Source organism: Lepidochelys kempii, chromosome 16 (assembly GCF_965140265.1).
Source record: "Lepidochelys kempii isolate rLepKem1 chromosome 16, rLepKem1.hap2, whole genome shotgun sequence".
NCBI classification, from domain to species: Eukaryota; Metazoa; Chordata; order Testudines; family Cheloniidae; genus Lepidochelys; species Lepidochelys kempii.
In genome coordinates this window covers 16,887,215-16,907,583 of record NC_133271.1, presented here as the reverse complement: position 1 = coordinate 16,907,583, position 20,369 = coordinate 16,887,215, and the positions used below count along the sequence as shown (strand labels likewise).

Genomic DNA, 20,369 nt, shown 5'->3' with positions numbered 1-20,369 from the left:
CACTGCCCCAGGAAATTAGTAATCTTAGAGTGTTTCTCACAATGAGGATGCATCCAGCCTGAATCAAGTTAAACAAACCCAAGCACCATCTGAAGTCTTGGGCTAGTTAAAACCTCCTTGGAATTTCCAAGCCAATAGAGAAGGTGCTAAAAAACTTCTCTCTCTCAAAATGGTATTCTAACCCCCATGCCAAGCCCTTACTAAGTAACCTGAGGAGTTCATACCTCTAGCTAAAGGAGTCTTGTCATACGGATTGAAGACTCCTTTTAGCACCTCACCTTCGTGTTCTGCATGAAACGCTCCCTTCTTTCACCAACTGTAGAGCTTCTTCGTATGCAGCTGCTGGCTTGGAAAGCTGAAAAGGTATTTTCCCAATCTGGAGGGAGTCAATGAGCTGCAGAGAAAGCAGAAGAGGTCAGAAGAAAATTTTTGTTATATCTGTGCAAACCCTGGACTTCAGAAACAAGAGATTACAGTCTATCAGTTTGAGACGGCATTGGTATGCACACTTTCACACCAAGACATTCAGACACCACTGAAACTCCCATTCTGATTGGATCACAACTTCCTTAGCCCAGCATGGCCCAATTCCTTCTTCTACTACATCTGTAGTACAAGCCATATTAGTGGGTGCTGCAGCTGCTTTTACAGTACTTTTCTAGCTACTACTACATGCCGCTAGATAAAGTAAACACATGGCCATCTTCATACTCTACCCAGCATTAGGAACATGGCAGAACCACCAGCCTGGGCAAGTTCCCAATGCAGCAAATTAAGTAATGTTCGATTGGTTTATTTACAAAGGATAGAGTTTGAGTCACCTCTGCAGCAGAGAAGAAGGAGTCCTCAGAAGTCAAACTGTCTTCGTCATCTGTCCGAAGTCTCAGTGACCCATCTGTCAGGGGAAGCATGAGAGTTCTCTCTGGAGGGGGCAGAGAAAAGTATATGTTTAGCACTGTATCTCTAAAACTCCATTCCTCCCACCCAGCACACTTTTCCCTATATGCAAGTCCTTATGTGGCAGCAGTGCCCCTTTGTGGCCATCTTGAAATTCCTGTTTATGCATCCGATGAAGTGAGCTGTAGCTCACAAAAGCTTATGCTCAAATAAATTTGTTAGTCTAAGGTGCCACAAGTCCTCCTTTTTTTTTTTGTCACTTCCCTGACATTCTCAACTAAAGAGATCTAGCGGGCCTTCAGGAGAGACGTATGGTACATGAGGTCTATTAAGAAATAATATGGAGCTAAGCCATTGGCTTCCTAATTCAAATACTGTTTTCCACCGGAAACCTGTATTCTCCTTTAAGTCTTTCTCCCATCAACTCTTATCTACGACTAGGAAAAGAAAAAGGGTCTCAGAGCTAGATTCATTAGTTTCCTCAGTCTAGCAGGCAAAGACATAATTTGAAACCCAGGACCAGCAGCTAGTACACTACAACGCACTGCATGTTTCCACTGCTGTTGTTCACAGGTTGCACACAAGTCAAGGTGTTTTATCTTCTTATCTGTCCATCCTATAACACCATTAAACTCAAACGCTGTTGTAACAGCCATCCCTACCCTGCCAGGAGGAATTTGTTGAGGCCTTGGCAAATAAAACATTAGAATTTCATGGAAAGGCTTGATACTCATCTTCTATTAAGATTCTATGGAGCTCAGTTCTACCCCGTGGTGTGGCTTTAGCATATTCTCATGGCTGCACCTATAGTTGACTCCCAGACCCACCTTACCCAGATCTAGCAGCATGCTGTCCGAAGGGAGCGTTGACCCAAATTCTTCCTGAAGGTGATATGCCCGGTGCAAGAGAGATTCAAGCTTCTCTGCAAACTCCTTTTTCTGGGACTCCTGCTTAAACATAAGCAGACACTATCCCTCAATAGCCAGTTGTACTGCTGACATAGCACAATTGTTAGAGATGCTTAAAGCAAAGTACTGATGTGAAATTTTGCATCAACAGTTATGATTTACCAATTCTAGTTAAGTTCATGAACTGAACTAATTAAAGATTCACTTCAGGTTAAACTTGCAATAAAACCAGGGCAGCTTGTATGCAATATACTCCAAATTACAACTTTTTCCTTATGCTGTTTATCCATTTAAGAGGAAATAGTACATTAACCTATCACCTGTAGAAACAGTTATACTGAGCTATCAGTCACAAGGAAAAATTCAATGATCTCAGTCTAGTCTCAAGTAGAGGTTTGTTTATTCCATGAAGTCTGCATTAGTTTGCTCTGTTCACAGGCCAGACACCAGAATAATGCAGATCAACTTCACTGTTATTAGACAGGAGTGAAGTCTGCTGTTAGCACAGTTGTGTAAGATCAGTGAGTGGGTGAAATAAAAGCTTACACAATGTCTACCTTCATTATACTTTGCTTAGATCTTCACTTTCATAGAGATCTAAGCCCTCAGCTAGAAGAGTTAAATAAAACGACCAGGTGTGTTTTGATTATGAAGCAACTCTTTTAATTTAGCTGTAGAAACACAAGGGGACACTTCAAGCACACACAGCAAATATCAAAAAGAATCCAGATTTGACTTGCATAAACATAATAGAACACAAAAGATAAACATCCCACATAATGAAGATACTGGGTTCTGTTTTAGAAGAATCTTAGGGTATGTTACATCACTATCCCTAACTTCTACAGAGTTCAGAATTTAGCCTCTTTCATTACCTGCAGGTGCTATCTCTTTAGCTATTTAGTCACCACTAAAATATTCTACTTTGGGTGCACCCTTTTATAAGAGCCTTTCCCAGCATGCTCCCTCCTATGGTAGTTGACCCTTTAAATCTGGGGGAGACAGCCAATTGCAGCCTTAGACTGTCCATTTTGTAGGTGACTGGATAAGCCTGCACCTCTCTTCTTCTAAGTGAGTATTTTGGCATGTATTTTCTCCTAACTTTCCCTTTCTCTAATAGCTGAGAGAAAGAGCTCTAATTGTCCATCCTCACATTTGTTTTCCTCTAGTTAGCTTTTCCATTTCAGTTCAGTACAATCTTGGCCACCAATCTAGCTAGACCCTCCATTTTAAAGGCATTAAAAAGAGAAATAACATTGGGCAAGACAAACTATTCTTAACCTAGTTTGTTGCTGTATTTAACAATAATTAATAATACATAGCTCTTTGTTAACACTTTTCATCTACGGATCTCAAAGTGCTTTACAAAGAAGGTTAGTATTATCCCCATTTTCCAGATGGGGAAATGGAGGCATAAAGAGGTAAGTGATTTGCATAAAGATGCAAAGCTGTGGTGGAGCCAGGAATTGAACCCAGGTCTCTTAAGTCCCAATGTAGTGTCATAGCCACTAGGCCACACAGGCTTCCCTGTAATGTTCTTTTCCAAGCAATAACTAACTCTGAAGTTTGACAAAGAATCTTCTGTCTTAAGTCACTGTGAGTTTTTACAACTGGTGGAAAACTCACTAGGAAAAAGATTTAGCCAAAAATGTTGGAAACACATCCTCTCTAATTCCAGCAAAGCTATATCATGAAATTACAAGTGGTTACGGATGGGTCCTAGCCATACCAGATACTCCCTTGCCTAGTTCACGCTCCTCCAAACTTGCTTTTCAATGTTTAGTCTCCTACTGATGACCTCCCCTTCTCCTGTCCAATCTAGCCCTTCACAACGTTCACTGGTTGGATACTGTAGAGGAGAGGTTGGTACGTACCTCAGGCAACTCCTCAGACATAGCTTCTTCATGTTTTTTGTTGTCCCAAGAGACTGGTGTGCTAGTATTGTTTCTCTGCCTTACGGTCAATGCCTGCTCCCACTTCTGCAGCGCCTCTTCAAATAGCTCCATCCCTGGGCAATGCAACAAAACATAAGCAGTGAAATCAGAGCCACTTACACAGCAAAAGGATGTAGAAACCAGTAAGATGCCTTGCTCATTTGTGAGGCAGAGTATTCAAGAGAAGAGGGAAGTCTCGTCCCAAACCCATTTGCAGCCTGAACCAATAGAATACAGGGCAGTATCAGATATTTCTTTCCTTCTGGAGATTGTCTCATTTGGGTTAGGATTCAATGAAATCATCACCATTCCTCATCCAAGGAGACGAAACTGATTTCTCCAGGTGAACAACAGTTTGTTGGTGGAACAATTTTGATGTTAAGCACAGGAGGAGACAGTGTTCATATCTATTGGTGGAGCAAGGACCGAATGAACATGGAGACAGTACTCCAAATCCCTTTATGTTGTGAGAGTAGTCTTTCAGGGTAATATTAATTTTTGTTTACCTTGAATATAGAGGTTTTCAGCACTAGAGTCACCAGCTGCTCCAGGATCTTCCATTGCTCTCGTCTCCCAGGGCCCTGTAGATGCTGGTGTTGGGCTGGAAGAGTTCACAGCCACTATCTATCCCGTGAAGAGAGAAGAAAGAACAGCAGCTCCTTTTAGAACTTCCTTCAAGTATGCCGTAGACTTAAGGTGTAGACATCATCCTAGCTACTGCTGCTCAGGAAGGTGGATTACTTACAGCAATGGAAAACACCTTCTATCTCTGTAGGAAACATCTACACTATGGCAGCATAGCTATGGGGCCGTTGCTGTGCTGCTGTCATGCCCATAGTGTAGACATCGCCTCAGTCTCGCCTGCAATTTTCAGGGTTGTTTTCAGTATTCTCTTGCTTTTCCAAAGTGAAAATACTGAAGATGTAGATGGCAGGGATATCGGTGCTATGCAATCCAAATCCATTCTAGTTCTGAGTGTCCATAAACTTTAGTGCAAGACATTGGTGCTCAACAGCTACTTCACAGGGAGCTGCGGAGGGCCCCAGTGCTTCACCAGATCCTAACGCAACAGACAAAATCCATTCACTAGGCAAAGAGTAGGAGTACTTGTGGCACTTCATCGGATGAAGTGAGCTGTAGCTCACGAAAGCTTATGCTCAAATAAATTGGTTAGTCTCTAAGGTGCCACAAGTCCTCCTTTTCTTTTTGCAAATACAGACTAACACGGCTGCTACTCTGAAACTAGGCAAACCCTCCTCCAGCCAGGAGCCTGATAACCTCTTTAAACATAAGAAAGCAGTGTTTTTTACAATACCATCTACCTGACCCCACTACAAAGCAATGACCAAGCCATGCTCACTTTGGGGTATGTCTACACTTTGAGCTGGGGGTGGGTGATTCCTCAGCTTAAGGAGATACATCTGCACTAGCTTTGATCAAGCTAGTGCGCTAACAATAGAGTTCAGAGTGGTAGCTGTGTTAGCCTGTATCAGCAAAAAGAACAGGAGTACTTGTGGCACCTTAGAGACTAACAAATTTATTTGGGCATAAGCTTTCATGGGCTAAAACCCACTTCATTGGATGCATGGAGTTAGAGTATTGCAACCCCCATCTTTTCATGTTCTCTGTGTGTGTGTATATATTCCTACTGTATTTTCCACTCCATGCATCTGGATGAAGTGGATTTTAGCCCACAAAAGCTTATGCCCAAATAAATTTGTTAGTCTCTAAGGTGCCACAACTATTCCTCGCTCTTTTAACAATAGAGTGTAGCTGCAGAAGGAGGGGCTAGCCACCCCAAGTAGGCGCCCATCAGAGACCATAGGCACATATGATTGGCTCCATCTCTGAAGGCTCCAAGATCTACAGTCTGGGTCATTGGACCTGGTTACTGTGGGCTAGGAATTGTTCTACTGAACTGGTTTAAAACATGGCAATAGTTTGGCTTGTCAGTGTGACAGGCCAAACTATGGAACAGCAAAGCTTAAAGAACATGCTTTACTGCAAGTACTGACCTAGGCTACATTTTGTTCATAGATGTTGTCTGACCAATGGTTGTTCCAAGCTAATTTCTACAACAGCACTTAAGCATAGCTTAAATTTGGCTGTACAGGTATATGTCTTTGAGCTGGGAATCACGCTCTGAGCTCAAAGTATAGGCATATCCTTGGCATGCTTGCCTGGAATGCTGGGGAGGGCGACGAAAAAAGGGGAGGAGAGAAACACTAAGACAGTTGCTCCAAGAAGGGGAAGGGAGGAGGGACTGCATGGAAATAAATGGTGGTCCCAAGCCGCACTTAAAGAGGAAGGCAATAGATGGGGAAGCAACTGTAAACAAAAGAGGGAGCAGGTTATCAGTGAAAAATACTAGAGAGAGAACTTGTGCCTGAGATTAACTCCATTCTGTTCTTTCCAATCACATGTTCCTGTGTGGGCAGTGGTGGATTACTGAATGGGCTCATGCCCGGGGGCCCCCTGCAAGTTGGAACTCTGCCCCCCGGCCTCCTCTCCTTCCCCCCAGGGCCCTGCCACCCTGCTCCTCCTCTTCCCCCTTGAGACCCCGCCCCCAGCCAGGCCCAACACAGGAGCTGAGATAGGGTGAGCACTGGGCATATTCCCCCTATGTGGAGCTGCCCCCCAAGCCTTCTCCTTCCCCCCCGCCCCAGCTCCTCTCCTTCCCACATGGAGCTGGGCCACCCCATCCCAGGCCCTCTCCCTCCCGCGTGGAGGTGGATCCCCAAGACCTCTCCTTCCCCACATTTTACACATGGGTATAGTGAAACACACAGAGGTTAAGTGAATTGCCTACAGTCGAGCACAAAGTGAATCAAGTATAACTGCCAGTTAGAGCACTCAAGAGCCCTAACTGCCAGTTTCCAACACTTACCAATAGATATTTCAATAAAAAACCTTATGTCTCAGCTATTACAATATTTGGCACTTAGGCAGAGTTCTCTGGCATAATGCTGTATTATGTGTATAGACAGCTGCAACTGTCCACTCACTCACCTGAAACTACAGGCTCCAAAGCTACTGACACAAGTATCAGCTAGGTTATTAATTCAACTGACAAGATGACAACTTTAAGATAGCCACATTTTTAGTGCACTGAATCATTTATTTTCATTCATATTTGTTTCTATTCTGCCTAGTTTATATTGTTTTATAGTGTTTGATTCTTTGACATCTAAAGAGACAAGGCTCCCACCCTGAGCAGCTTACAATCTCTAGTATTTTTCCAATCAATATGTAGCTTATAGTTAGTGTTTTTAAACTTCAAGCTGCTTTATAAAAGCTAACTAATTAATCCTCACTCCTTGCTGGGAGATTAAGTAAGTAAAAATCATTTTATAATGTGGAAACTCAGATAATGCAGTTATGCAACAAGCAAATGATCACCTAGCAAGGAAGAGAACTCATTTTTTTGGCTGAACAGCTTGTGTTCAGTCACTCTGACTACAACAGCTTCTCAAACCACTTAAAACGGAAGGTTTACATCTTGTATCTAAGTTAAACAGGAATAACTGAAGTATTTTAAATCATTACATGTTTTTCTTTATTAAACCAGTTGCAATAAGATAGGTAGTTCTAACTCATTTAAAAAAATAAAGGCAGTAAAATAAAGTTCAGCAACTGTACATGGTTCCTTTGTTGTCTTCAGTAAATACCTGGTTTTCCCCCATAGCCTTTTTTAAAAAAAGACTTTTTCAGCAAGCCCCATACATTATATATAAGCTATGTAGGCTTTTCTCTGCTCCCCTCTCACCCTCACTCAGACGCATTCCTTCCCTATTTGAATGGGCCTTTTAGACAGCCAAAATTCCCCCTCTCTTTTAAATATATATACACACTGCTCCTTTGCTCCCTATATTTGTAATCTTCCCTTCTAGGGGGCCCCTGCGCCCCTCCCCCCCAATGCGGAGCTGCCCCCACTCCATCCCTTTTTGGCAAAACTGGGCATTTGTACCCTTTGCTCTTGCCAACTGATGATGGACAAATGCCCAGTTTTGCCAAAAAAGTCAAGACGCCCTGGGCAGGGCTTAAAAAGGGCACTATCCTGGCCAAAACAGGATGTATGGTCACCCTCGACTATAGTAAAGAGCCCCCTCGGGCAGCTGTGAGGAGAGAGCAGCCCCTGGCCTGTGTCCCTGCCCCCCAGGGCAGGTGGAGGGTCCAGGGCTCCTCACAGCAGCCCAGACTCCCTGTGCAGCTCTTACCATGGCCTGACTTTTGGCCAGACCAGAAGGCAGGGCCATGGGGGGAAGGGGAGGAGCAGGGGACGGGACCCCAGGATGGAGGTGTGGGGGCACCCCCAATGTTCTTTGTGCCCAGGGCCTGAATAAATCTTAAACTGCCTCTGTAGTTGGGGGTTGAGCAGAAGCAAGAGATGCACGTTCTAGGTCTTAGTTCAGTGTGCCTGGCTAGTGCCATAAAAGCATGTTTAGATCTGATATTGCAAGCCATCAGGGCTGGGTTCAAAGGCTGTAGGATACTGACATTGCATGTGATTGTACAGCAGTTGTTTCTAGCCACAGCAAGTCATAAAATATGAGATTTAAAAATCACTTAATTCTGTTTACCACTTTGCTTCCCCACATGCAATTCAGATGTGATTTTAGTTGCTCATCTCTCATGAACCATTATGTTACAATTTATGTTTTGCATTACTGGAAAGTAGGGATTCCAGGTGGTTATGCTGCACTGCTGCTCTAGGGGACGCTATGTGAGGAGGAGGATATGATCTTGGGGATACGGTATGATGTTTTAGAGAAGCTAATTCTGCTCTCCTGTCTTCAGAGCTCAAGGATGGAGTTTCAAGAGCCAAATGAGTTGAAAACTCACCTCAGCAGTTTAATGATAAGGTCTCCTTAATCCCAAGGTCAAGAAAACCAGAAAGAATAATCAGTATTGCCCAGAGCCTGGCTAACACTACAGTTCCATGGAAATAAATTTAATCCTGATCTTCTGGAGGTTGCAAGAAAAAAGACACAGGTTCAACTCTCCCAGGAATTTACCAAGTATAGAACGGCTTTAGCAAGAGGCTTGGAAGACATTTTGTCAAAGGGAAATGGGGAGTGGAGGAGTCATCAAGCTTACCAGAAGTTAGGGTACGTTTTTGTCTAAAGTGAATTCTCTTCTCTCTCTGAACCTACACATCTCTTAAATCCACTTCTTACTGTGCTTTCTAACTCATCCTGCTGGTGAATCCTGATTTACAGAACAGCAGAGTAGCACTCGAAGTAACTAGTACAAAACATAAGGGGGAAATCTCAGCAGCCCTGCACTCCCCTTGCCAAAAACATGCTGGAGAGCAGAACGGCTCACTTGTTTGGAGGGTATTTGACTGTACGTGAAAAAATATATAGATTCAGAAGTCACTCTAACTATAAATCGTACGTTTTAAAGAAGTCAAACTGCATTTGAATCGCTTTTCTATTATAGATGGAGTCCACTTACCTTGCCTTGCACAAAGCTGAGGCCCAAGGTTTTGAGTCCAAGTATGCTAGAGAATATACCTGTCTCCAAATAGGTACTGCACTCGCCATGTTTCAGAAGCAGGAATGGAATCTATCTGGTGTCTCCCTTCCAGTCTACCTACTATGAAATGACTGGTGGTGAATGTGAGAGGGCAGAGCCTGCCCCTGCACTTTAGCAGCCTTACAGGAACCTACCACCAAACAATAGCACCAATGATTAGTTTCCCCACCCCTGTTCACCTTAACAAGGTGGGAACTTCTGAAGGTAAGAATAGAAACTGCTTCACCTACCATCCCCTCCCCCTCTTCAGGACCTTTGGCTAAAGCAATGCTGTCAAACCCTTGGTCCACAAACAGGATCTAGCCACCTTGCATATGCAGATTCTGAAGAATCTCCACTTCCATTTAAAAAGTGGTTTCTAACCCTCAGGACTGTAAAGAAATAACAAAGACTTTTAAAATGTGTCCCTAGTATTTAAGTGCAAGCCTGAATCCACAGGCAGCCTGAAACAGCCACTCCAAGAAGGTGTGAACTCCCTCCACGCCACCCATTAATCTTGTTTACTGTAATCTTGACTACTTTAAAGGCCAGAGTTAGCTTTATCATTGCAGATCCTTTTGTCAGATGCAATGGGGAAGGAGGTGGAAGGGAAGTCCAGAGTGTGGGAACTGGGAGTTACTGCAGAGAAGATAATGCAAAGGGAATAAAAGGAAAGAAAGACACAAGAGTGGGGAAGGAAAGAGAGACACACACAGGAGATGGAAAAGAAATAAAGGGCAGAAACAGCAGTTGTCTTAAAAATGGACATCTTCCCCCTGAGCAATGCTAAATGTGACAATAGGGTACTGAACTAATACATAATGATCACAAGTAAAAATTTAGTTACTACATAAATTCAGATTCTACGTTTGATCTCTATGCAACCTCCCCTTGACATCAGTGGGAGCTGTGAATAGAGCCAAGCATCTGATCCTAAACGTATATCTGTACCTATGAACCAGATTTAAAAATGGAATTCAGGTCTCCCCCCAAGTCAGTTTGATATCCCTAGGTTAGAGGCAAATATATACCATGTAGAAACCCCTATTCGTGTCTCTCACAAACATCAGAAGTGGATCTTGGAGCGGCTCTGTATTCACCCATTACAGAAGTGTTTCACCCTAAGTTTCCCCAACAAAATAGGTCAAGGTTCCAAAACTATCTTTCAGTGGAAGATAATTTTTCTGCTATTCTCCCCCCCCCCCCCACATCAAATTAACTAGCCCAATTGTTTGGGACCAGGGCCGTCTGGCAACATGGAAGGGGGGTTTGTTCCCACCCATCCTTTCTCTGAAACCAAGAATACCAGGGAATGAGAGAAGAAACACATCCATGGGAAAGAGGGGGGGCTACCCGCCACCCCCACTCCGTCAGTTTGCTGCTTAGCCATTGGCTTGGGTGATGGAGCCAGCTCACTGGCTGTTGTGTGCCCCCCCCCGCCCCCGCCTTGCCTATTTGAGCTAAGCCCTGACTTTTACTCACTCTCCAGTTAGCTGTGATCTGTGCAACATAACAATAAAATCTGGCAGGGGGTTATTCCCACCCACCCTTTCTCTGAGACAAAGAAAAATGACATGTACATCTATTTGGTAACCTCTGCTCTTGGCTGGGAATGGGCAAAAAGATGGAAAAGTCTTGAGCTATATAACCAGTTCTTCTCCTATGGATGAAGGGAGAGGCTGACAGGAGAATTGAAGGAGTTAGTGTGGAGCTAGAAAATTAGATTTTACAAACTAAGGTTTTACAAACTCACTGCCTAAATCTTCCTATGCTTCAGTTGGATTGGTAGTAGATCTAACGAGTAACTTCCACTTGAATGCCTTGTCTACCCTGGCAGCTTTCAGGAAGTCTCCCACTGTTTCACAGCCCCACTCATGGGAGCACTAGTGTAGACAAGACACAGCATCATTTAGACCTGTTCTGAATAGAGTTAGATAACATGGTGATAGAAATGCTGGCATCCAGACTGCACTCGCAATGGAGCTATACTGCTGGGAGATCTGACAATGGCCAGTGTAGACCTAGTATATGGTATAAGCAATGTCTACATTATTAGCTGTCTTTTTTTGAGCCTGTTTACACTGGGGAGATGTTTTAAAATTGTTTGAAGACATTGTATAGACCCAGTTTTATGAGGCTTAAGGTAGTTTGACCTGAATCATTTTTTTCTGGTCCAGGCTACTTTAAAAGGACTAAAATAGGATCTGTGCTACAGCACAAAGCAGTTTTAATGTTGGTTAGAAAGTTTCCTAGCAGAAGAAGGGTCCTAAACATCTACACTTTGTACATAAGCTGCACTGGTGCAGGCTGCAGTGATTATGTTGAACCAACATCTACTCTCTCTGCTATAAAGCTCTCCTTTTCTTACCTTGGTCATTGGGGACATCCCAAAATGGCCAGGTACAGTATCACAATTGGTTTTTAGCTCTGGCTGATCTCCAATCAGTAGCCACTAAAATCCTATTGGAATTGACATTTGGAGGGGTGAGGAATAAAGCATACTGGTAATCAGAATGATGAAATTTTAAGGGCCAATACCTCAACCTGCAGGGCTACAAAACCTCTGACATAAAACAAATTGTTTTCAGGACAAGTAAATTCCACCCACTCTGCTGGTCCTGGATGACTAATAACAATCTTGTTAAGTGTAGGCAGGTAGGTGCGACTCCTTCCTCTGCTGGCTAGAGCAGACAGCAATGGTGTTAGGGTCTCTTACCGAGGCTAGGCTGTGGGAGGAGCTGGAATGTTTGCTTGGCTCAATAGAGGAAATCCCGCTGAGTGTGTCATTGCTCTTGCTGCTAGGACTTTGTACTTTCCTGCTGGAGTATCCTGTAATTGGAAGGGTGGTAAAAACAAGCCTTTAGGTCTTCCCACTCTGTTTACAGCAATCAGAAAAGGGAACCTATGCAATCAGATGTGGTGCAGCTCACTCTAGTCTGTCCTGTGCTGCCCCAGGTTAGTACCACTGGAAGAAGGGTCTCCAGAAGGCTGCTGAGAGGGCAGTGCCATCTCCAGAAGAATCAGTTCTCAGTGAGGTGAGAAAGGTAGCAGTCACAGAAAAATCTGGTTCAAAGCAAAATGGCTTCATTGCAGTCCTGGATGATGAGGGGAACTGTGATTAGTTAGTGACAGAGCACAGATCTGCTGAGTTAAGGAATGTGCAGAAGGAGGAGGAAGCGTATTTCTAATAGCTACAGCTGGGAGACAGCTTTGTCACCTTGGGCAAGTCACTTAACCCCGACTCAGTTTCCCCATCAAATATGGAACTATGAATACTTATTCACCTCTTTGGATGAAAGGACGTACACAAGTGGAAAGTGTTATGAGAGAAATAATATGCATCAATGCCTCACTTCTCTCCTGCCATGTACAGTGCTAAAATAAGTGTCGTTAGTGCAAACACAGCAGCAAACTTGCCAGTATACGGCCAGCAAACTTGCTTGATTTCATAATTAATGTTTTTATAGAGCTTCATAATTTCACAGAGCTGTACAGACAATAATTAATCCTCACAACACCCCCTGCGGTAGCTGGGTAATTGTTAGTTCCATTTTACAGATGGGGAACCAAGAGAGCAGTGAAGTGACTTGGGCAAGTCACACAGCAAGTTAGTGGGAAAGCTGGGTTTAAAACACAACCTCCTGACTCCCAGTCCTGTCCTCATTCCTCCAGACTACATCACCTCCTTAACTGCTTCCAAGGACTGCTGAAGGTGATTTCAGGGCAGGGCTGCCAATGCCCATGCTTTGGGCAGATGACGTTAGCAATCTGTCAGAAACCCACTGCCACACCTAATAGGCATCAAATGGAGCAAATCATGGTCACCAAGATCAATACACAGATGTGGGTTGTGGATCACTGCATGCATATAGTCACACACATAGAGTGAAAGTATTGCACAGTGGGGTCGATAGTCTCCTTTTGTATTAAAGTTGATGGCAATAGCAAACTCCACTGTAAAGCCCTGCAGCCACTTTTCAATCACTTGTGCTCTAGGGTAATGATTTTGCCCATTCTATCTATTCTGCATTGTGGCTCCACTTAGGCTACTGTCTGATTAGTTTTGCCTCCCAGTTTCATTCTTCCTCTGTATAGTGTTTTGAACCATTTTAGCAACCTGATCTACCCATCTGCTTGGAACTACCTGGGCTTCTGTCCTACAGTTTTTTCCTCCCAGCCAATAATGCTTACACAAAGGTTCCTTTAACATTGCATTGCATCTTCCCCCAGCAACTGCTTTTGCAATACCAACCTTTTTTCACTGAAGGGACCTTCTTGGTTGGTAAAGAGAGGGCAGGGACTCCTCCAGGCTTAATGCCACACTTTTCTGGGGTGATCTGTCTCTTTCGACGTCGACGCCGCTTCAGCTGGTGTGCGGCAAGAGCTATGGCAACTGTCCCAAGAGCCGTAGCAAACAGCACCTTCCTCAGGCCTGGGGAGAGCCTCAGCTGAGAGAAGACAGACTTTAAACACAAGAGATATAAGAAAGCAACAATGTAACACCACCTGCACCACCCATTTGTACAGCAGTTTTAATCCAGGACAGCTAGGACCAAAAGGTGCTTTACAGGCACCGATTTACCCACCAGTGAAATGTAGACATCCATAGGATAGAACGCAGCAACTGTTCAATAGTGCCCAGCAACGCTAAACTGTTCAGGACAAGATGTGAAGGAGAGAATATCTTACTGGATAGACTGCAGATAGAATTAAAGTCCTATAGGATTTACATGCAGTGCTCTCTGTATAATCATTTCAGATGAGATCTTGAAACCTCCGGGGCTGCCTTCTCTATGTGGATATTAAAGATCCCATGGCATTTTTCACAAGAGAAGGAGTTTGGCTCAGCAATCCTGCTCAGAAGATTCTAGGTCCAGACTAACAAACCAGAAGTGAAATCCTAGCCCCACTGAAGTCTATAGCAAAAGCTCCCAATGACTTCACTGGGGACTGGATTTCACCCACGCACATATCAGTTATACTACAGATGCTACAAATTATTTTACGTCCAGCTAAAAGGGATGGGGAGTGGAGGGGACGATATACATGTCCCACTACAGTGTTCTGAATGAGTTCCATCATTTTCCAGGCAGAGGTACTCGAGACACCATTCTGAGGACTAAGAGGTGGTAGATGGCATGTTCAGGAAGGCCTAGACAGCTGGGAGGTGGGTTAGGTCTGGGCCATTTAGGGCCTGATTTAAAGCTCCTGTAGTCAAGTTAAGTCTTCACAATAAAATCTTAAATAAATGCAAAATAGCAGTACATTTATTATTAGGAAAGCACTTACTGTAATATTGATATGTGAGACAGTTACTGTTATTAACCTCAACTCTGGATTTCCTAATTTTGGGGCAGTTAGTCTTATCCCTACTGTTGCATTAGTATATTTTTCCATTTATGATAACAAAAACTATATCTGAGTGTCTCTAAAGATGACCCAAAGGTTCTGCTTGGTACAGAGAAAAGTGGGGTGAATAGCATGTGGCATTAGCAATTTTGGAGTTATGACAGTGTTACACCTCCATAATTCTAACCCCCACTTTTCCAGATGTTTATAAAACTAGCTGTTACACTTGGGACTAAAATTTCAATTTCTACTTGGCCAAAGGTGACCTTTTTTTAAAAAAAAGTCAGTACAATTGTGATCAGCCCAATGAGTTATCAAAATTTGGTGTTTCCACAAAAACTCTGGCTCTTGGAACACAGAGCAATATACACCGAATGTTCTCTACAGAGCAAAAAGAAAAGGAGGACTTGTGGCACCTTAGAGACTAACAAATTTATTTGATGCATCCGATGAAGTGAGCTGTAGCCCACGAAAGCTTATGGTCAAATAAATGTGTTAACCTCGAAGGTGCCACAAGTACTCCTTTTCTTTTTGCGAATACAGACTAACACGGCTGCTACTCTGAAACCTCTACAGAGCAGTTTCTGTACAGTGCCCATTCCTTTCCCCAGCAACTATACTTGCCTGCAAATCCTCAACTTTCCTGCTACCCTTCCCTACTTCACAGCTAAATTCCCCTCTCTGTTTGATACTTATATGGCCCCCCATCACTGCAGTAGCTGAGCACCTCACAATCTTTAAGGTACTTATTCTCACAACACCCTTGTGAGATAGGGAAGTTCTATTATCCCCATTTTACAGATGACAAACTGAGAAACAGAGAGGCTAAATGACTTGTCCAGGGTTATGCAGGTAGAGCAGGGAATTGAACCCAGGTGTCCCAAGGCCTAGATTATGACCTTAGCCACTGGACCAGCCTTCCTCTCAACACACCCCCTCCCCACTGCCAAACCCACCTTCAAAGCTTCCCCAACAAGTGTCCCCCTTCCCTCTCATCTGCAAGATGCTCCCCAAACCTCCCCAGATGACACTTGACCTCTTGAAAAAGCCTCTATTCCCAATTCCTCAAATAAGTGCAATCACCCCATAGCAACTGTTAAATCCTCCCTTTCTCTTGCCCCAGCACCACCCTGTTATTTCTGTTCATCACCCTCCAAAACAACTGCCGCAGACAGCCCTGTAAAAGAAAACCCCAAATAACTCTGCAGAAAATCCAGCTGTGTTTTTTTTTTACCTGCCCAAATGTTGTGTAAAGAAACACAGGGATTTCTGCCACTGTCATTGCCAAGGCTTGGATGATGGACATTCCCTCCGTTCTCTGAAAGGCCATGTCTGAATGAGGCTCAGAATATCCACAGGAGTCAGTGTGGGGGAAGTTATGGGAACTTATGGGAACTGCTCAGAGAGTTCACAAAGAAATCCAACTTTGTTTCAAAATGTGCCTTGGGATTCCAGAATCAGTCTCCAACTGGGAATTTTCTCTCTGCAAGGAAGAGGAAAAAATATGGTAAATAGTAGCAAGAACAGTACAATCTCCTGTGATAAAGAAATTTCCGTACAATGCATCTGAAAGCATGTTACAATCCATTTAAAATAGCAAGACAACTATAATGGGATAAACCACAGAAAAGAGATATTCAGCTTATTCTTATAAACAGTGATGTCTGCCTCTCAAACAAAACAAGGATGAGAATTTCCAATCCAAGTAGCTCTGGAGCTTGCGACCCCAAAGATTTTTAGACTAGATCAATGCCCCAATCTACGAGGGATGAGGAAGTATGTTAGCTGAATGGCTTTTATAGTAGATCAGGGTCAATTGGTTTAAATACAGTTTTGCTGGCCAATGTGGACAGCAGCCAAGTCACTTTACAACCAGATTGAAACAAAACTGCTTTAGCTCAGGCACAGAACTAAGCTACAACAGGTTTGTTTATTTTTAATAGAATACAATTATAACACTTTTTGGCCATAGCCAGAGTGCCCAACCACCCGCCAGTTCAACCACAGCCACATTTAAGCTATGCTTAAGTACAGTTGTGGACAAACTAGCTGTGAACAAGCACTGTTCAGCCGGCATGTATCACCAAAATGTGTTAAATATTATAGCCTTGGTCTGTACCTTGACTAAAGCATGTTCTTTAAATCTGGTTATTCCATTGTTTGGCCCCGTTTCACTAACAAGCCAAACTTGTCATGTTTTAAACCAGTTCAGTAAAACAATTCCTAGCCCACAGTAACCAAGTCCAATGACCTAGACATAAGATCTTTGAGCCTCCAGGATGCAGCCAATCAGATTTGGAAGCTGAGTTATGCATAAGCATAGCTTTTAAATGCAGATGAAAGTGAGAAGTAGGAAGGGTCTAGAATACACAAGTCCAAACAGATAGAAATGTTTTCCATTGCAACAGAACAATTTTGTATTAAATACAAAATTTAGTCAATATATATATCGAGAAAACAACTTGAGAATTTGAATACATGCAGGACTTGAGTACATACATCTGCTAATCCATAGAGTGATGGGTTACAGCAATCCAGCCTGCAAGTTATCAAAGCGTGGATTGCCTTCTCTGCATTGCCTCAGACAGCACAAGCCAAAGCGCAGTGGTGTTACTCGGACTGTAAAAGGAAAATCTGTTTGGAACAGCAAAACGTGACCTTCAAATGGCAGAATTAGATATAAAAGAACACCAAAAATACTGATAGCAGCAATGAAAAATAATAACTGGATCACAACTGTAACAACTGCCTAAAGGGCAACAGCATGTAATGAGACCAAAGGCCAAAAACTGTCTTACTATTTTCAAACTTAAAAAAAGCATCTGATACCCAACTCTGGAGGCTGGTAACACAGACAACAGCAACACATATTGCTTCAATTATATCAGCAGAGAAAGCATAAGCAACAAAGTATAGGACAGTTATTTTCTTATGACATTCCAGTAGAGTCCTAGACAAAAGTTAACAAAGAATGCAGTATACCCTCCTGGGCTATAAGCTTAAGGCAATTAATATGCCTTTTGAGAAAATTAAGGATTTTAAAGGGTCAGGTCTTTTGGAATTACTTTGTTTTATGGTTTGATTTATTACTATTGTAATAATTTAAGGCGATTTAATTTCTCATGTCCATTATTGCGGGATGCTGGGTTCAATTACTTATAAAGCATAAATTTAAAACTGATGCAAACTATTTTCAGGGACACAGTAAGTCAGATACCGTACCCCAGAAACCCTTTCTGATATTGCCTGAGGTGCCCTAATACAAAGCTGAGCATGGGTCACCAACCTCCTTGGGTACTCTCTTACAAGCCATTAGGTAGATACTTCCCCAGCACAAACTCCCATAAACTCTAGAAGTGGGGGGCATCTCCTGCAGTGCTCTGTTATGAACCCCACTGTGGGAACCTAACCCTGCTGCTGCCCCCTCCTAACTTTCAGTGTTGCACAGACGCTGCTCCAAAGCTGCTCCTTTCTGGCTGCCTCCTTCTAGCCCCAGAATCAATTCCACGGTGCAGCATCCACCTCCCTGCCCTATGAAGGCACCCAGCTCCCCTAGCGTCTAACCCCGGCCTCCCCACCACGGCTGCAGCGGCACAAACCCCACCGAGGCCGGCGCAAATCGGCCACCTCCGTGGCGGCTCCATGCCAAACCCCAGCGCGGCACAGCCCCGTCCCCAGGGCGCACCGTCCCCAGCCCCCCCGGCCAGCCACCGATCCCCAGCGCAGCGAGCACGGCACGAACCCCCGGCCCCGCGCTGGGCAGCCCCCGGGCAGCTGTCCCGGGGGGCCGAGAGGTGCTGGGGGGCTGCGCCAACCCAGCCCGGGGCTGCTCGCCCCGCTGGTCCCTATTGCCCCTGGCCCCATCGAGTCCCCCCTACAGCAGAGAGACAGTAACCCTCCCCTCCGCGCGAATGGAAGAGTCCGCATCCCCCGGCACCCCGGGCGCTACCACCCCCAACAGGGGGAGCCCGCAGCCCTGGCTGAGCCGTTCTCACCCAGGCACATCCCATGGCTTCGGAAGGGCAGCGTCTCCTTCCCCTGCGCGCCGCAGCCTAGCCTGACAGCCACCAGGCGGAGGAACCCGTAGGAGGCCGCCCGCCGCCAGCCAATCAGAACAGCGTGCTGCTCCGGGGCGGACCAATCAGCTGGCTGCCCTGGCCAGGCAGCGGCGGCTGCGGAGTGTGCGGTTGAGCAGCAATGAGCAGTCTTCCCTGTGGGACTGCATACATAGTGTTGATTGACTGTGATTGGCAGGCTGAGAAGGAACGGGGAGGAGCTTCTCTTAAAAGGGCAGCGTCAGCTAGCGGCATCCTGAGGTTCCTTATTTACCCCAGAGCCCACACAGCCGCCCAATAGGACTCCGGCGCTGCGTCCATAGGCCTCGGCCTGGGCTTGCACGAAGCTGCCATGGCACACAGGACCACAGCGAGGCCGCCCTTCAGGGGGTGGCGTGCCGGGCACTTTCCCCTTTAAGAGGCAGCCGCGAGGATGCCAGAGGGCGTCGATGGGCCCTATAAAGGGGCGGGTGCGCCGAGGGCTGAGTCGGCTTCGTTCTAGTTTTCTCCACCGGCTGAGGCGTTGGAGCTGAGCGCCCGCGGCGGCGCGCGGGGAGATGGACTTCAACATGAAGAAGCTGGCCTCGGACGCGGGGGTCTTCTTCAGCCGGGCCGTGCAGGTGCGCGGAGGGGTGGCGGGGCTCCCTCCGGCTGCGCATCCCCGCGGGGCGGGCGGGGGGATCCTGAAGGGGCTGTTTCGGGGCTTTCAGCTCCCCCCCGAAAACACTCTGGCGACGCCTGGGGTTTCCCGCCCCCCTTCGCGGTCCGCCACCGCCGGCTCCGCAGTCGGGCGGCGGGTCCCCTCCTCCCTGGAAAGCGGCGTCTTCACTCCTGGGGCGTCCGGCTGGCCCGTGAGGGGCTGAAGGCGGAGAGAGCCCCCGCTGCTCTGTGTCGCCTCGGGCCTCCCCGCCTCTAGGAGCGGGTGGGGAGGGGTCCCCCCTTCCCCGGCTGCCTCCCTCCCTCCCCTGCTTGGCAGCCTGGTGCGGCGTAGCCCCCTGCGACTAGCTGCCTCGCCTCGGGCTACAGCAGGCAGACCTCTGGCTCGAACCCGTGTTGTGTGGGGGGCTGGCTCCCAAAGAGAGCGAGTGTGAGGCTGAATCTTTGGGGCGGGGGGGGTGTCTCTGGGGCACGGCTGCAGCGCACTCGGGGTGTGTGTCAAGTAGATTCTCTCCTTATCCTTATGCCCCAGGGCATCCTGCTCCTGAAGGGGACGTGAGCCCATTACGCTACTCTGTCCTGCCCCTGAAGCCTAGCCTGGGAGTATGTGGAAAAATGACAGTGGACTTCTCACTCCCCATGCCTGGCATGTAGAATGACCCGGCTCTTAGCAAGACCCATAACTAGAAATGCTGGGACAGGAGTGGGGGGAAGTAGGGGGACATAAAAACCAAGAGCCTCCTGTATAAGCATCCTGACTATGAACATTGTTCTCTAGTCCTATGGCTTCTCCATCTTAGTAGGCATCCTCAATTATGGTTAGGGTTTTTGTACGGGAGACTCTTCCTGTTAGCCTCCACTACAGACTAGCATATATAACATTTACTCTAAGACATTTTGGGGGTGTATCAAAGGGAAGTGACTCCTCCCTTGTGTCAGTGGGAGTATTGGAATGACTGAGAACACTTGTGGGGGAAGCTGCCTATGTGGTAGGCACTAGCATTCCAGTCTACACCTTTCTAGGTCAAGTGTGAACTAGACAAATCCTCTTC

The 20,369-nt window shown here is 45.6% G+C and overlaps 2 protein-coding genes across 14 annotated transcripts in view; one reads left to right on the top strand and one right to left on the bottom strand.

Annotated features, from left to right (window-relative positions):
* MIGA2 (mitoguardin 2) overlaps window positions 1-18,675 on the bottom strand; it is a 35,658-nt gene extending 16,983 nt beyond the window's left edge. For 3 of the 8 annotated variants that reach the window (XM_073314752.1, XM_073314745.1, XM_073314751.1), the window contains exons 1-10: window positions 18,601-18,670; window positions 17,105-17,239; window positions 15,840-16,088; window positions 13,509-13,719; window positions 11,973-12,085; window positions 4,246-4,363; window positions 3,680-3,813; window positions 1,730-1,844; window positions 822-922; window positions 279-394 (exon numbers count right to left, since the gene is read on the bottom strand). In XM_073314752.1, the coding sequence (XP_073170853.1) occupies window positions 279-394; window positions 822-922; window positions 1,730-1,844; window positions 3,680-3,813; window positions 4,246-4,363; window positions 11,973-12,085; window positions 13,509-13,719; window positions 15,840-15,935 (1,004 nt within the window). In that variant the 5' untranslated portion in view covers window positions 15,936-16,088; window positions 17,105-17,239; window positions 18,601-18,670. Of the gene's footprint in view, window positions 1-278; window positions 395-821; window positions 923-1,729; window positions 1,845-3,679; window positions 3,814-4,245; window positions 4,364-11,972; window positions 12,086-13,508; window positions 13,720-15,839; window positions 16,089-17,104; window positions 17,240-17,891; window positions 18,255-18,347; window positions 18,454-18,600 lie in introns of those variants that run through there. The other 5 variants (XM_073314746.1, XM_073314750.1, XM_073314748.1 and 2 more) reach the window with 5 other exon arrangements.
* A 266-nt stretch (window positions 18,676-18,941) lies between these two features.
* SH3GLB2 (SH3 domain containing GRB2 like, endophilin B2) overlaps window positions 18,942-20,369 on the top strand; it is a 40,017-nt gene continuing 38,589 nt past the window's right edge. For 3 of the 6 annotated variants that reach the window (XM_073314227.1, XM_073314225.1, XM_073314226.1), the window contains exon 1: window positions 18,946-19,280. In XM_073314227.1, the coding sequence (XP_073170328.1) occupies window positions 19,218-19,280 (63 nt within the window). In that variant the 5' untranslated portion in view covers window positions 18,946-19,217. Of the gene's footprint in view, window positions 19,281-20,369 lie in introns of all 6 variants that reach the window. The other 3 variants (XM_073314229.1, XM_073314228.1, XM_073314230.1) reach the window with 3 other exon arrangements.